Below are 18,522 nucleotides of genomic sequence, written 5' to 3'. Positions count from 1 at the left end.
TATTGATGGGTGTGTTTGTTTGAAGTGAAACATAAAATCTATGCAATAGGTTATCTGTACTTTGTCCACCACGATTATGGAAAAACTCGTTTTCTTGTGTTGTTCAGACTCCAGACGTACTACTGTGCCACTAGGGGCAGGTACTGATAAAATTTCTCCTGTTTCGTCTTTTATTGCGTATCTTACACGTATAATGTACATACTTTATTTCTCACTAGCATATTTAGGAAAGAAAAAAAACAACTCAAAAATCTAGAATATTTTGTTTATATTTCTAATTGACAAAATGTTAATTCTACAAATGCATTTCGTTTTCAGATCCCCTCAATCCTTTAAGGAACTTCTTTTTTCATATTTTGTTTATTCATAATTTCAAGATATTCAATGAAGTATTTTTAAAACAACTAGAAAATAAAATGTTATTTAGCCCTTTGGTTTGTTTGTTTTTAAATTTTGCGCAAAGCTTCTCGAGGGCTATCTGTGCTAGCCGTCCCTAATTTAGCAGTATAAGACTATAGGGAAGGCAGCTAGTCACCACCACCCACCGCAAACTCTTGGGTTACTCATTTATCAACGAATAGTGGGATTAACCGTCACAGTATAACGCCCCCACGGCTGAAAGGGCGAGCATGTTTGGTGTGACGGGAATTCGAACCCGCGACCCTCAGATTACGAGTCGAATGCCTTAACCCACCTGACCATGCCGGACCATTAGCTCTGTAGACATGGTTAATGTTATTTGTATGTTCTTGCAAGCTTTAGATTGCCACTGAAATATTTCACAGGGAAAGAAAACTTCTACAGTACTTCCTACGGGCCTATGAACTAGTAACTAGAATTATCGTCGATAGGCCTAAAATTATTTCTCGGAGAAGACTCTTTGTCATTTAGACTTCCTATATTTTCAAGCGTAATTAAATTTGAACAGTGTCTCCTGGTGTTGGTGAGTACAACTTACGAAGTTGTATATTTAACCTCACGCTTTACGACAATACCATGCAATTAGGATTTTTTCCTTTTTTTTTTGTACAAAGTGGAATTATGTGATATCTATGTAATGTTCACACTTGTATGTTTATTAATTCAAGTGGTCACATTTAATGGTAAATGTGTAAGAAATCTGAGTTATAATAAGTGTCTTTGTGATATCATGAGAATTGAAAATAATACAGGAAGAAGCGTTGTGTCCAGGAACTTGAAATTGTTTAAAATAAACACACGAGAAACACATCAAGTAGTATTCTGTTTTATATTGAATATTTGTTTTTGAAATGTCTAAAATGGGGTTACGTATCAACATTAATGTAAATATATTGTAGTAATACTCAGTTTTTGTCTCTCCAGAAAATCCACGTGCACTTTACTATCTAAATGCACATGTAAGCTCACTATATTTCAATGCATGTAAAGGAAAGGTGAGTGTAAATATGCTTTACTAGATATTTTGTGCAACAACATAGTAATAGCTTATTCAAGTTTTTAAAAAGGTCGTAGAATAACATTATAAGCTTATTTATCGTTGGTACTAAGTGCAGTAAAGTTTAGCCCTAACTTGGCTAAAACAAAAAGTGTAAACAAGTTGCAGTGTCATCTCTTTAATCGAATATAGGCTGTACTTAATAAAGGTTCAATTAATGTTAGGCCTAAGGTTTGTTTGTTTTAATTTCGCGCAAAGCTACACGAGAGCTATCTGCGCTAGCTGTCCCCAATTTAGCAGTGTAAGACTAGAGGGAAGGCAGCTAGTCATCACTACCCATCGCCAACCCTTGGGCTACTCTTTTACCAACGAATAGTGGGATTGATCGTACATTATATAACGCCCCCACGGATGAAAGAGTGAGCCTGTTTGGTGCGACGGAGATTCGAACCCGCGACTTTCAGATTACGAATCGAACGCCTTAACCTACCTGGTTATGCCAGGCCAGGCCTAAGGTAAGTGGATTTGCAGACTTTGATGTTTGCAGTTATTCCTTTGTGATGTTCTAGAATCCTGCATTTAAAGAAGTACCATTGTGACAAAGGTACTAATTTGACTGCATATGGTGGGTCTCTACTAATCATCATTATTAAGAGTTTCGGAATATAAACCAATCATTCATTGTAGATATGCTTGATAAAAAGCATTAACTGTACAGTAAAGTATTTAACACGATACAAAACTGATAATTGCTGTTTGTAATACACTTTACAAATGTTTTAACTTCATTATCTTTCGATTCCATTTCGTTCCAGAACAGCTTTCAAAATTATAAATAATTGATGGTTTTAGTGCGTGGTGGCTCATGAGTTTTATGACGGGGAGTAATTTTAATGAAAGACGCGGGGACATGCCCCCTCTTTTTTTTAGCTTGGTTATTATGCACTCAGTGGCCACTTTGTTAGGTAAATCTGCTCTTAAACGCAAATAGCCAAGCAGCTATTCATGTGACTGTAACCTAATATATAAAGCATGCAAACATAGTCAATAGGTTCTGTTGTTGTTCAACCAAACATTAGAATGGGGAAGACGCGTAAACTACGCGACTTTCACCGTGGAATGACTGTTAGTGCTAGACGTGGTGGTTCCAATTTCTCAGAAACTGCTGACCTTCTGAGATTTTCACGCACTACAGTCTGTAGAATTTAGAGAAAATGTTGCGAAAAAAATCTAGTGAACAGCATTTCTGTGGGCGAAGACATCTTGTTAATGGGAAAGGTCAGAGGAAAATGGCCAGACTCGTTCTAGCTGACAGGAAGGTTACATATACTCAAATAACCACTATTTACAACAGTGGTGTGCAGAGAGGCATCTTTGAACGCAAAACGAGTCGAACATTGAAACAGATGGGTTACAGCAGTAGAAGACCACGCCGGGTTACACTCCTATCAGCTAAGAACAGGAATATGAGGCTACAGTGGGCACAGAATCACCAAAACTGGATGATTGAAAATTGGATAAACGTTGTTTGGTGTGACGAATCTCGATTTCTGCTGCAACATACAGATGGTAGGGTCAGAACTTGGCATGAACAGCATTGATTCATCCTACCATTTTTCAACGGTACAGGCTGCTGGTGGTGGTGTAATGGTGTGGATGATGTTTTATTGGCACACATTAGGCTACTTAATACTAGTTGAGCATCATTTGACCGTCACAGCATACCTGAGCATTGTTTCTAACCATGCCCATCACATTCCTCCTTTTTCCCATTGGCTGTTTCCAGCAGGATAATGCGCCATGTCACAGAGCACGCATTATCTCACGCTGGTTCCACGAACATGACAGCGACTTCAGTGCACTCCAATGGCCTGTACAGTCTCCAAATCTCAATCAACTAAAGCACCTTTGGGATCAGGTGGAACGGGAGATTCGTAGCATGAATGTGTGACAGACAAATCTACAGTAATTGCGTGATGCTATCGATTCAGCATAAACCAAAATCCCTAAGGAATGTTTCCAAGTTTTCAGCACCTTGTTAATCCGTGCAGCAAAGAATTCAAGCTGCTCAGGAGGTAAAAGGGGTCCTATAGGTCACTGGATAGGTGTACCTTAGAATGTGATCACTATATGTACCGTAATGCATACTCCGGCAACATATATTTTTATTTTCACTGTCAAGAAAAAAAATTAGTTTGGCATGATCTGGTGGTCAGAGCGCTCGAAGCGTAATTTATTGATCGCAGGTATGATTTCTCGCCACCGAGAATGCTCGTCCTTTGAGCCATGAGAGCATTATAATGTGATGGTCAATCTCATTATTCGTTGGTAACAGTTACCCAAGAGTTGGCAATGGGTGGTGTTGATTAGCTGCCTTCCTTCTAGTCTGTCACTTCTAAATTAGAGATGGCTTTCATAGATAGCCTTCGAATAGATTTGTTTCTTTTGTTTTGAAATTCGCGCAAAACTACACGAGAGCTATTTGCGCTAGCCATCCCTAATTTAGCAGTGTAACACTAGAGGGAAGGCAGCTAGTCATTACCACCCATCGCTAACCCTTGGGCTACTCTTTTACGAACGAATAGTAGGATTTATCGTACATTATAACGCCTCTACAGCTGAGAGGGCGAGCCTGTTTGGTGCGATGGAGATTCGAACCCGCGACCATCAGATTATGAGTCGAGTGCTGGGCCTCGGGTAGCTTTACGCGAAATTCAAAAAAACTAAACCACTTAACTGAAAGCTACACTACTTCGTTCATTCAAAGAGTGGTTAGGGTTACAAAGTCTACATTTGACTAGATTTTTTAAATCCTCATAAGTACGAAACGCCAGTGGCGCGAGGGCAGTTTTTGAGTATACAACAACGGGGTGGAATAAGGTGAGAGTTTGCCTACATCTGTTGAAAATACATATTATACGACGTTAAAATTGAACCAACATTTTTTGTATTCATAAAATTATTCGTCGATCTGATGAGATGCAGGGAATGTAAAGTTTTAGGAAAATTCTGAAAACGTGCAAGAAACGAAACAAAGTGTAGTTCATGATCTAAAAAAAGGGGAGCTAGTTGTGATCGATATTTCTTGATCACATGAACTGGAAGCGACACTACTCATTTTGTTCATAAAACTACCAATCGTATTATATGTGCATGCATGAAAAATACGTTTATACAGCGGTCTGTTTTTGAACTTCGTTACAAAAAGCGCAACAGTCCTCCTCTAACGCAGATGTTTACTATCAAACCTGCCGCTTGGAGCGCTGAGGTTAACTTAATAACGATTCTTGGCTGAAGTGTACCGTCTTAGAGTCATTCATCTTCATTAGAGAGATGAGTAGCAACCAGCACAACTATCTGTGATGTGACCTACCGCTAGGAGAGCTGTGGTTAACCCAATAACACGTTTTGGCTGAGTGTTAGGGTTTTTGTGCTTGGTTAGAAAGGTATAACTCTTTTTCTTCGTAGTTGATTTGATCGTGAGGAGATCAAGATAAGTTTACCAAAAACAAGTTCAAGTATTGTCCTGTTTTATGGATATGTTTTGGGAATATAGTATAGAGATTTTGTGCCTGTCCAATCAGATAAGAGATATCCAATAATAATCGCGACCCTAAAAATGCAAAGCGGGGAGAAAAAGGAATTTTTATTATTATTTTTAAAACAATGCGTCCATTTTTTAATTTTTTTGCGCGCGGATTTCTAGGTGGCAGTGCTTTTCATACCATGTTCAGAAAATCTATTTTCAATAAATATCATTTATATATCATCACGTTAGTCAGGTTAGATCAGATTTTGTATGTAGTGTTTTAAACCTAAAATTTAGAATTAACTATCTTCTGTTTAGAATTGCCCGCCAGAAAAAAGTCAACCCAGTAAATGCCCCTCGGTGGCACAGCGGAATGTTTGCGGACTCACGCTACTAGAAACTGGGTTTCGGTACCTGTGGTGGACAGAGCACCGATGGCACATTGTGTAACTTTGGGCTTAATTCCACATAAACAAAATAAACCCAGAAGTTAGAAGCGCCCTCCACCTGTGGCTTTTATCAATATTCATTAATAGTCATTCTATCCCCAGAGCTTGTACCTTGCGCTCTACGACACAGAAGATTGGATTATGGTTGAGTTAGGTTGTAGCTGGATAATTTAGAATAACACTGTTTAGCCTGTGGCAGAAAATAGCAGCTAAATTCGGTAATAACTGAAGATACAAATTTTTTTGTTTGTTGTTAAGCACAAGGCTGTAAAATGGACAGTATGTTGTGTTCATACCACATGTGCTTAGCATTGTTGGAATAGTTGAGATACACTGGGTTCAGTTACATTTAACTACGATTCATTAAGGTAGTTTAATGTTAGTACTTTTTAGAAGAAGAAGAAAAACGTGACAGGTTCAAGTTTATCTGTCCCCAGCCAGAGCTTGGGAACAGATATTACCGGGGGTGCTCAGAAAATTTGTTTTTCTTCATCCCGCAAAAGAAACTTTTAAATCTTGCTACCAGGAAAAAAAAAAAAAAGCTCACACACACGCACACACAAGTATCAGAAGAAAAGAATCGACGACAGGCGCCGGGCAATGAGTGTGAGTATCACAAGATCAACGACTGATATGAGACTTAGGGTCCATCAGGGCGGTGGGGATCCGTAGATCCTATGCCAATTTTTGATGTGGTGGAAACGGGAGAACCCCGGAAAAACCCACTTTTCTAGCTGGCACTAGTGAAGCCAGGTATAGTACCTATGTGGCCAGCTTGAAGAGAGACTGTGAGGATAGAAATGTCTTTTGTTGTACTAGGACGTTGGTGATTGGGCTTAAATATAGAGTTCAATGTGCAGTACTTATGTATCACTTAGCAGAATGGATAACGTACTAGTTCAAAAAGTCCCTTAAGGGGACCTAGGGAAGCCATATAGGAATGCAGCCCCTTTTGTCGCTCTCTGAAAGGTTTCAAAGGATACACACATTAGATTAGGTAATCATTGTCTAGCAGCTCGCCAGTTAGTTATAGGTGGTCACATTGGTTTCTGTCAAATGATGCTTTAAATACAGTAATCTATACTATTAGAAGATGTGCAACTTTCAAACACTGTTTCCATAAGACACTGTTGACACTACACTTCTCTATAAATCTATATCATGGCGTTTATTCTTAGACTTAATAAAAACAACATATGAAACTACACTTAAAATTGAGTAATTTCATATACAGATGTCATCGTTGAACAATAAAAACTTGTAACTTGCTTCATTATTAATTAAATGATTATTCTGTTTAAAATATTTTAATACCTGGAATATCCTATTATCTTGTGTAGAATGAATAGAAATCCGGGTTACCGGTTAGTGTATTTTAATGTGAAATATGATGTTAATGTAACTTAGAAACTGCTTATGTACATACTGTTACTTATGTACATACTGTTACGTTCCCACGTCTGAACTGCGCAACGTGTTAGTACTTCATTTTATGAGCTGACGTTAAATATAGAAGGTGCTTAGGAAATCCCAAACACAGCAACAACATATATAACGTAGCGTCCACACCTGGTGCTAGAAGTAAATGATCAGTGAACTCTTTATGAAATGAACGGCGCTTAAGTGTACACATACACTCAATTCGCAGTAAAGGTGCGTTCATCGCACTGTTTTCAATCTGTTTAAAAATACTAGCAGAAAGTGTTAAGGTTTCTGACGCGTTTTCAGAGACTTGATTAAGATATTATTCATGTTTATAAATGCAGTACTGGTTTTATTAGTGCATGTTAAAGCTAATAAATGCGTTCGTACCAAACGAGGCAAGACGAATAGCACACGCTGAAACCTCACAAAAGGAAATAGGTGCTATTTTTGGAGTAAAACGAGATGATTTAAAAAAACATATATGTGGGTTCTGGGTCGTGTCTCCTCAGAAAATTTTTTTGTAATTACTGAAAATAGCACATTTTTATGTTACCTGAAGCTGGTTTTATACGTTTTCGATATGTTGTATAAACACACAAGTTCGATGCAGCAGGTACGATATACCCCACTCCCCCACTATTCAATCACATTGAACTTGCACATTAATGTGTGGTGTGACATGCCAACGAAAGTAGAGAGCTCGTGGTTTCCAGTTCACCATGGTAGCAATTACCTTTCGTGTTTCTAGCTCAAGTTGTTTCACATTTGGAAGGTTTCACTCGATACTCACTTTGACGCTAATCGCTCCCGGACTAATGAAAACAACGATTGTGAAGCGAGATATCGCCTGGCGTGACTAATCCATCGGTGCGATGCGCGTCCGCGTTGTGTGATCGGTGAGAGCGAACGCTGCCTGTTGGGAAGGTATGTATGTGAGTTGTGATATAATTGTTGTTAGACCGTATGACAATCAATACAATGATAAAATGTTCAATAAATGTTGTGAGAGTCGTTATTCCTGCAGTGTGTAATAGTCTTGTGGCTTTGTGTATGACACTGTGTATCAATATGTTGAGACATAAATTGTTTAACTTCAAGTATTACATTTGTTTTTAAAAAGTCGTTTACTGAATATGGTAAAAATAAATTATTATCGTCGAAAAATACCATGTTTAATATTTTGTTGTATTCATCGTTGTGTTATTAAAAGTGCCAAAGGGACTTTAAACACCTGCATGTATCTAAGACTTATTCAGTACAGTTATGAAGAGGAAAGCGTTTTATACAATATAGGCACCTTCTCGTACCACACGAAGTGGCTATTGTCAGAGTCGATTGACTGTATGTAGAAATGGCTAAGCGTGATAGATTTCACATTATTTTAATATCTACTTTTGTTTCAGTTTACTATATATTTAGATATGTATGTAAGTTATATTGTTAAATAGGTATTGCGCACATCCCGCATGTTCTCTAAATTTGTAGAAGATTCTTGAATATAAGAATCAGTAATATATATTTTAAATTGTTACCTACTGAACTTTCGAGAACATCGACAAAAGATTATAAATCGATGCGTCAAGAGACAGTTTAATAATATTGTTGTTGGTTTGCTACAGTTAGTATAGCATAAACTTCTGAAGCTATAACTGTGATAAAGGGTTATTAATCAGGAAACTATAGATATTTGACCAGAAATATCTATCGATTTCGAACAATACAGACCGTTTAACTTCAGATAATTAACTAACGACGTTGCTCTTTCTACAAGGACATTTTATGTCTTCGCTGGAGAAAAGTCAGCTTATAAACGGCGTGAGGCTAGCCATTAAGCGAAATGTAACAATCATAGTATTATTCGTTCATTGTGAACCGTTGGTAAAATATTCAGATAGAAGGCTCACTATTATTTTTAATTTTGTAAAACTGTTGTATGTAAATCATTATTTGTAATAACTAGTTGCAATAACCGTTATTATAAATTTTATTGTTTGTATATGAAGCTATATTTGTGTTAAAATAAAATTGTGGGTATCAATCTTGTTGACAAATATCACAAACTTGATACATATCGACATTCAATTAATTTCTAAATTCAAATTTCCGGCTATTCGAAATTGTAATACGTAACGTTGGTAACATAATAAATCGGAGACTCTTTAGGGATAAATTATAATACGTAACACAAGGAAATCAGTGGACATGACTGACACAAAAATGCATGCTAAAAAACCACCATTGACACTTAGCCTTTATTTACAACATGATTACCTCTCACTTTCATTTGTTTCTCTAATCAACAAGTCCCCTCAAAAGGGCAAGAAACCATCGCTAATATACCAAACCAGAAACTTACCAACCCACCAAGCGGTTCATATTTCTTCCTGTTACTTTCAATCGAGATAACTGTGCAACTAGTGTGTCTTTAATGTAAGCCTAAATCAACTCTACGTAAGTGCAAACGGTCATCGCTAAGTCGTAATAAGTAGTAATTATTTAAAAAATCATATTTTTAATGCAAACAGTTCTATCATTAACCCTAAAAGTATCTTTCTTACGGTAATTTAGTGTACTTTTAAAAAGCCTAGGTACAAGGTGATATAGGAATTGTTAGCCAATAATAGACGAACATTAGGTGACTGTAACATATTAAATTACATAATTATTCTCCTACTGGCAAATCAATAAACAGACACGCACGTGCACATTATACAATCGGTGAGCCAACCTCAATATTATGTATGGAGTAAAGGAAAGGAAAAAAAATCAATACACATAACATTTAGTTTTATTACACATATTCATAAAACAGACTAGCTTTCATGTTGGGCCAAAAGAATGCAAACAAAAATATAGGAATAATACTGCTATATAGATCACCACTATATGGCTTTCAATATTAACATTTAATGTTACAATGTAAAATATATACCTGACTTTAATGTTACTGTAGTTGGAAATTATATATTCGTGATTGTTGGTATTGAGTTTATTTATTACAACTTCATGATCATCTCAGAATAAACATCAATGTATTGTAATTAAAAGCCTAGGATTTAAGTACAAAGAAAAGCAACTTGAGTCGAAATATATCTTGATTATTATAAACTACAGAAAAGTACCCGACTTCGCTCGAGTTATTAGTTTGATTTATTCCAGATGAATTTGTTAATATGTACATTTTGAACCTATTTTAGCGTATAACGGGATGTGGCCTGTTTATATAGGTAACATTTTCTCTAATTTTCCTCCGATTTTACACTTCAGCAATAATTAAAAACAACTTTAATTAATGGATGGAACCGCTATATTAAAAAAACATTTTGTATAAATTTTGTAGTTTGTATATTTCCTTTTATACTTTCACCACATATCCTCTTATCAACGATATTATACATTTATTACTAAATAGCATGATATAAAAGCTATTTTAGTAACGCATCGTCACCAAAACGGAATTGTTCTTCTATATCAGATGTGGCCAAACCGCGGCTCTTTGACATATAACGTGCGGCTCGTGAAAATATGTTGGCTGTGCTCTTTTTTGGATCACAATTAATATAAAAGGTAAGTACACATTTTCAAGCTTTATAATAATTTACCGGGTATAAATTGAGAGTCTACTTGATTAAAACGTAAGTTTAATGTTCCTGGTGAGTAAATACATTTAATAATTTAAATCCTAATTTTGATTCTAGATTTGAGTCAGGGATCAAAGAAATTTCAGATCAGCAAGGATCACAAAGGAATTATACTGGAGAATCAGTAATCATACAAGTAAGGATTACAGAGAAATTGTGCTGGAGAATCAGTAATCATACAAGCAAGGATTACAGAGGAATTGTACAGGAGAATCAGTAATCATACAAGCAAGGATTACAGAGGAATTGTACTGGAGAATCAGTAATCGTACAAGCCGGTGCTAACAATGTTAGTTTTAATGGGTGTGGCTTGCGATCGCGTGATTGTGGTGTGTGTGGCTGTGTTGCGGGCAGTGAAATTAGCGGAGTGTTAGTGTGATACTGAGCGCTATAGAGTTGGGTTGCGTTACGCGTGTTGGAAATTATTGTTTCTTTTCACTTTAATTTTTTTAAGTGTTTGTGAAAGTTTTGTGAAGGAAGATTGTGTCATCAAATTGTAAAAATCGAAAGTATGAAGATAAAAACAGAAAATTTAAGCCAGAGTGGGAGGAAGATTTTGCATCCACCGTTAAAGGAGGTAAACCTTTGTGTCTTATCTGTAATGTGTTACTCAGTCATTACAAAGCAGGTAACTTAAAACGCCGCTATCAAACAAATCACAAAAACTTTTCGTCTGATTATTTACCTAAATCAGAATTACGGAAAAACAAGTTAACTGTGTTAAAGTCATCACTGAATAACCAACAGACACTGTTGACAACGTTCAGTAAGGAAGTTGATACAACGGCTAAAGCTAGTTTTGTTATATCATGGAACATTGCTCGTGCTAAACGCCCATATTCTGATGATAATTTGTTAAGAAGAATATAGCTGAAATTGTTGCAGTGTTAGATCCAAATAACACAAAACTTCAGCGACTAATAGCACAAACACCAGCTTCATGTCACACTACAGAAAGACGTATCTCCCAGATCAGTGCTGATGTTGCAGGCAAAATGCTTTAAAGAATTCCCTTGCATTCAGCTTAGTTCTTGATGAACCTACAGACATACAAGACAGCCCACAACTGGCGGTATTTGTTTGTTATGTTTCCTCTGATGTAACTGTGAAAGAAGAAATCTTGGACTTAGTTGCACTAAAAGAAACAACTCGTGGTGTTGGCATTAAAAATGCGCTTGAAAGAGCTTGAAAGTGGATAAACATTTAACATGTCAGTGTTGCAACAGATTTAGCACCTGCAATGGTGGGGAAAAATGCAGGATTAATTGCACTTATGAAAAGTGATCCCAGCTATCCAGAGATTCTCCCTATTCATTGAATTATTCATCGTGAACACCTGCTAGCCAGATACTTCAATTATGAATATGTTGTGAAATTTGCTCTTAAAATTGTCAATTACATACGCTTAAATGGGAAGACCCACTGACAGTTCAAAATTTTTATTGAAGAACTGGAGCGTGAAGATAAAACCAAGTAATGTCTTTTTCTATTGCATTGTGAGGTAGCTGTCAACCAGCAATGTTTTAAATAGGTTTGTGGATCTGTTGGAGCCTATTATTACTTTTTTTGAAGAATAGATTCTATCCTCAACTGGCAAATGATGAATGGATGCAAGATCTAGTATTCTTTACTGATATAATGAATCATCTACAAAAATGAGATTATTTCTGATCTTACTTAGACAATTTTAAGCTTTCAGAATAAAATAAGACTTTTTCAAGAAACTTCAGTTACTTTTCCAATCTCAAAATGAGAGTAAATACATTTCCTGATATTGAAATAAAAGATCACAAACTGGAAGAAACCAAAGATAAATTACAAGGACTGCTTAATAATTTTCTAGACAGGATTGAGGATTTGCAGAAGCTGAAGCCCTGCTTTGCCTTTCTTGTAAATCCATTCATGGTTGATGTGATCAAATGATGGTTGTCCAATTTTCGAACCTCTAATTACAGAATCATCTGCTGTGGAAATGGAACTAATAGAACTACAGGAGGACCTGGGCCTAAAGATGTTCCATAAATCCCATTCTACAATTCAGTTATGGTGGCAAGTTCCAGAAATAAAATATCCTGAACAGAAGAAAACCAGTGTGCGACTCATCTTAATTTTCAGCACAACATACTGCTGTGAATCACTGTACTCTGTAATGAAGTTTTTGAAATCGAAGCATTGTGCAATCCTGACGGAGTTAATTCGTATAGCCATGACAACATATCAGCCGGAATTTCAACGACTCACAACCACGATGGAAACTCACAAGACGTCTGCTAGCAGTAAATAGCCTGATAATTGTATCATTGTCTGTTTCTATTGGAAATATATTATGATAAGACTAAAATTTTGTAAGGTGGTATCTGATTAAAATACTTCTAGTTTTATTGTTTTACATATTTTCCTCCATGTTTTGACCAGATATTTACTAAGACAAGTAAATATCATTAAAAATATGTTTTTACTCCTTTTATTTTTATTTTTGGCTGTCTCATTTAATGTTAATGAAGTGCAGATTTGCATATTTTTCTTAGATGTTTTCGTAGTTCATTACCGTATTAAGTACGCTCAACATAGCTAAAACAATAACCAGCTGTGATTTTGAAAACTATTGGTACATATACGTGAACTTTGATTGTTGAAACTAATACAAATTAACAGTTTAAAAATTTACATACATGAATAAATATTATTACGTATATGTATTTATTAATATTTATATAAATGTTATGTGACATAATGTGTATGTAACAATAAAAACGCGTGTGTAATATTTGTTCATGTCTTTTGGCTCTCAAACATCTTAAGTTTATCGTATGTTGCTTTTACGTTAAGCAAGTTTGGCCACCCCTGTTCTATATGTTAAAATTTTTATATGAGGAACCGGCCCGGCATGGCCAGATGGTTAAGACATTCGAGTTATAATCCGAGGATCGGGAGTACACATCCTCATCGCACCAAACATGCTCGCCCTTTAAGCCGTGGAGACGTTATAATGTGATGGTCAATCCCACTATTCGTTGGTAAAAGAGTAGTCCAAGAGCTGGCGGTGGGTGGTGATGACTAGCTGCCTTTCTTCTAGTCTTACACTGTAAAATTAGGGACGGCTGACCCAGATAGCTCTCGAATAGCTTTGCGCGAAATTAAAACAAAACAAACAAAAAGGAGACACTCAGTTGTTCTTTGCTGCTAGATTGCTTTATTTAAAAGAAGTGTACGCACGTGCGTGTCTTTCTGTCGATTTGCCCGTTGGAGAATAATTAAGTAACTGAATGTTATGTTTGAGACGTAAACACGTCTGGCATAATTTCGTCAACGAATTATAATTAAAATAAAACAATGAAGAGAATAAAACTTGTAGTGTTAAATAATAGCTAAGTTTTTATAGGCTAGTCTCGTAAATTATAGAAACAAAATGCGCTAACTTTGTTTTCATAGTGTAGCAGTTCAGTTAAAATATACCTGCCGCTAGTGGCACAGCGGCATGTCTGCGAATTCACACCGCTAGAAATTGGGCTTCCATACCAGCGGTGGGCAGAGAACATATAGCCCATTGTATAGCTTTGTGCTTAATTCCAAAACACAAATAAACCATGTATATGTGTAATTTTTTATCAATTGTAGGAAACCAAACGACTTAAATTTCGTAATAAGTTGCTATGACATCAGAGCTTGATCGAGATACAGACTGTGTTGTATAGCTTTTTATCACACTCTCGCTACAAGGTCGGTCGAACTATTTTTTAATCGTGCATTTTAAAGTGCAACAAAAATATTAATATCGAAAGTCATGTAGGAGTGAACTATCTACACCAGTATTAACCCTAAACTCTTATTTGTTTTCTCTTTGGCACTGCCATCTCTACATAATTGTACACTTATAAATTATTTTTATTACTTGTACATTAATATACGTAGGTATTTGGTTGCTGTTTTTTGGTGTTTTTTTACATTTTTACCTTGGTTACACAAGTACTGAATCCTCTAATATTTTTCCAAGCTTACATTTATAGATATTCGACTTTTAATTCAGAACATTCTCGTAAAGTGTTAAAATATCTGTCTGTACGTCTTTCTAAACTGTACCGTGGAATGATATTATAGATTCATTGTTTTTATTACGATCGTAATTTATCCTAAGCCATTGAAAACCACGCAACAAAATTGGTTTCATTTCTAAATTGTACTCTTTTTTTACGTATCTATGTTAGTAATTACCTCGGCAATTTATATAATACAGTCTGATGTGTATTCCGTGACTCATCATTCATCAAACGTGGAGGTAAATTAGTTTCCAGGAGTTGCTATTGATGCACGCTTAATGAATTGTATGTTGGCGCCACGTCGCGAGTTTGGCGCCGAATCTGGTTTCAAAGCGTGAATTCGTTGTTTCGTCGCATACAGTATTTAACTTTTCGGCAGATAATAAAAGAAAGGGCAGGAAATGATAACAAACAAACAAAAAATACAGTGCAAACTCCAAGACAGACGAGCAATAAAGTCATTATTGCCCACGGGAACCACTAATAGCAGTGAAGTCATTAATTTAATCGTTTGTGGTAATAATCACTGCTGTCCTAACTTGTAGTAACTTGGCAATGCGCGAATATTTTTATTCAATTTTGACTAAATCCGACGGAAATCAACAGTTTTTTAAGTAATATATATATGCATGTATGTGTGGGTGTGTGCATTTTTCAGAGTTCAGAGTAATGCTCCAAGTTTTTGGTTTTCCATCTGGTGTATCTGTGAGATTGACCAAATCGCCGGAATGTTGAAAAGATGGTTTCAGAGGGTGTAGTCCCCCTCTTTATATCTGCCGAGAGGTGCGCCACGCCTTCAGTACTTCATTAACTGTGTAGCGCGTGATCAGTGATCTCATATGTTGAACTACTTAACAGTATGTTTATTTTTGTTCATCGCCTGACTCTGTTGGATCACAGATGCAAACAGTTCGGTGCAAGAGCTACTGCCCCTCCCCCCACATCCCTCCTGGTAGTCTAAGGCATATAATATGACTATTATTATTATTCTTTTAGTAAAAATTCTGGATTTAATACTCGCGTGTTTGAAACAAATTAATTTTCTGTCGCTGCGGTCATGCTCTATGAACATTACAACACATATATATAAATATATATATTAATCTATTAAGATATACATATACACAAATATTATCGGTAAGGATAAGAAAACGTTGTGGACAATGCCTGCCGTATCATGAGGAATACTTAATGCCTGCCGTATCTTGAGGAATACTTATCATTCAATGAGCAGTAGTTATGTTAGTGTACGGCGGGAATCAATAAATTCTATGCCTAACGCCACATTAGATGCGGGTGTGGAGGGAACAGGAGTACCTCGAGGGAAAACAACACTTTTACTAGGCGGAGCAGAGAATGAAAAACATACCCACCCACTGCTCAAGCTACCATGGAAAGTGAAGGAACTAAGAGGAATCATTGAAATGAAAAGGCGAAGATTAATAAAGCACATACAATATAAAACTGACCTACCTAGAACTGGTGATTCACATAGAGTTGATAGAGCTATTCATCAACTTGAAAGGGTAAGGTTTATTTTTGGTATAAGGAGGGTGGCGTAAAGGGGTGCTATGATAGAAAACACTGACGAGACAGAGGGTTTCCGTTTGGTGAGTTTTATATTTTTTTTGTAGAATTTAGAAGCCAATTTTTATTACTTTTTGATAGTTGTATTGGGTTGAGGAATAATTCGTGAGCGTTTTTTCAAGTTAAAAAATATATTCATAAATGAAACGCTTTCGCAAAATATTTCATGTCATTTGGTAGATAATTTTTTGCTCTAATAGATGGTGTGTTTGATTTTCATATGTCTTTAATTTTTGCTTTCATTTTCAGCTCATTAAATGGAATGTCAAGTGGACAAAATCGAGCATTTTCGACACCATCTGCTTTTCGCATTTAATTTCTTGCAATTTCGTTTACAACAATGCATACTATATACCTAGGTATTACATGAAATAAAGTATCATAATAAATGTTTTGGGTGTAATGTGTTCATGCATTGAAGTATTGTATAGTCTTGCATGTAATGCTTGAATGAAATTATTTAAAAACGCTTACGAATTATTCCTCAACCTAATAATAAACTAATCTAACAGTAAAGTATGGATGTGGAATGCTGTAAGTAATGCGAGGAGTTAAAGTGTTTGCATAGTTTATAGAAACTCTTATCAATCACGTTGTATGTTATATGACCGTATTCCATTAGAGTTATAGTTAAAACTTTATAAATAAGATGGGATGTGGATATTTTACAGCCGTGAAGAGTGTAACACGTAAATAAATTTAAATCCCAGGTGCACTTGCTGTTGGATGTACTATCAAGGAACGTAAATTTGTTCGTAGAAGAGATGGATGTGTTACATTGTTTAAACATCTGTGGTAAGCGATAGTCTAAACTACTCAAGAATTGAAAGCAAATCGCTATTTATCATACAATATTTTTAACTGTATTGGCAGCAAGTAGGGTCTTACTACATTGTGCTACATAACGCTATGTCATCAGCATACTGAAATACTTGAGTTAACAGGGAAAGTGGACTAATACCAGTCTTTTGGGGTATTTCGTGTTGTGAACGAGGAAACATGACATCTACCACAGAGATACGTGGGAAATGCATTTAAGTCTATTGTACCAGACAGTTTTTTTGTATTGAATTTTGCTCAAAGCTTCACGAGGCTCCTCTGCGCTAGCCGTCCCTAATATAGCAGTGTACGACAGCTAAATGGCAGCTAGTCATCACTAACCACCGCCAACTCTTGGGCTACTCTTTTACCAACGAATAGTGGGACTGACCGTCACATTATAACGCCCCCACGACTGAAAGGACGAGCATGTTTGGCGCGACGGGGATGCGAACTAACGACACTCAGATTACAAGCCGAGTGCCTTAACCACCTGGCCATGCCAAGCCCCTTAACTAAGATATAGTTATTCTTTATGATGAGAAACCCATTTGAAATAAACTGTATCTTTGTTAACATGAAGATGATCTAGGAAGGTCGAAACATTGTTCTCTGCTTATTAATAAAAGTGTTAATACCCATACCAACCGTTCTGAGATACATAAGTTACAGTTACTACTTTTGAATGTGTTTAGGATATTGGATATAGATGGCAAAGGAATATTTGAAATATTCGGTAAAAATATTATCTTCTCCGCTCTTTGTATCAGGCGTTATTATTTCAGACCAATGGTTCCCAAACCTCTTATACTAATGACGCCCTAATCCACTTACTGTGATCTGCGCTAACCTTGATGCCACGTGCAGTATTTTCTTTGTAGATTATTACTTTGTGTTTTTAATAATTCCGAGATGTTAATTAGTGTTTCAATTCAGAGGCCATGGGTACATTATATGGAACCCCGCGTTTATGATTTTTAGTTCTTGTGATTATTATAATAAGTTACTATAGTTAGGTTGTTGTTTTTTATCATTTTATCTTCCGTCTATTCTGTATGGGTTCCCTTGCCATTTATGTAAAGAACCTAAATTGTTTTTTAAATGTGTTTCAAAAATGACAGAATTCGGCATTATTTTCTAAAATGTGATACTAGATACAAAACGTAGGACTCGTGTTTCGATATTTATGTTGATTTTGTTCTTGTTACCAACCACAATCATAGCAAATATTTCTATCAGTAATTATCTCCATTTACGTTCACGTTTGTCTGTTTGCCAAGAGTTTATTTCGCTATAAGCACATCGCTGGGTGAGGCTAATATTAGAAAAATGACTAGACCAATGAGGAGAGAGAGCGATCCGTTTACTGTTACTGACACTCGACCACATAAGTATCTGTATACTGTGTTATAGCTGTCTGAATATTTATAGTTTGTTTGCAGTTAAACGTAAGGCTACACAAAGGGCTATCGGTGATCTGCCAACAACGGGTATCGAAAGGTTTCTAGCGTTGCAGGTATACTGAGAATGTTAATAATTGCAAGGAACTTGATAGATATGTTTCTGTTGTAACAAACACACTAGTTTAAAATGTATATATGATGAGCATTTATCTTGT

General features: G+C 36.1%; 1 protein-coding gene across 3 annotated transcripts in view; it reads left to right on the top strand.

Moving 5' to 3' along the window:
- The window catches only part of LOC143236918 (guanine nucleotide-binding protein G(o) subunit alpha-like), a 77,177-nt gene that overhangs the window by 20,145 nt on the left and 38,510 nt on the right, over window positions 1-18,522 (top strand). Inside the window, exon 1 of one of the 3 annotated variants that reach the window (XM_076475602.1) lies at window positions 15,908-16,024. The exons of the other annotated variants lie outside the window; for them this stretch is intronic. Within the exon in view, the coding sequence (XP_076331717.1) occupies window positions 15,923-16,024 (102 nt within the window). The 5' untranslated portion in view covers window positions 15,908-15,922. Of the gene's footprint in view, window positions 1-15,907; window positions 16,025-18,522 lie in introns of those variants that run through there. 3 annotated transcript variants of the gene reach the window in all.

This window comes from Tachypleus tridentatus, chromosome 13 (genome assembly GCF_004210375.1).
Source record: "Tachypleus tridentatus isolate NWPU-2018 chromosome 13, ASM421037v1, whole genome shotgun sequence".
Taxonomy (NCBI): Eukaryota; Metazoa; Arthropoda; class Merostomata; order Xiphosura; family Limulidae; genus Tachypleus; species Tachypleus tridentatus.
The sequence above is the reverse complement of the archived record's forward strand: the minus strand, read 5'-3'. Positions and strand labels throughout refer to the sequence as shown.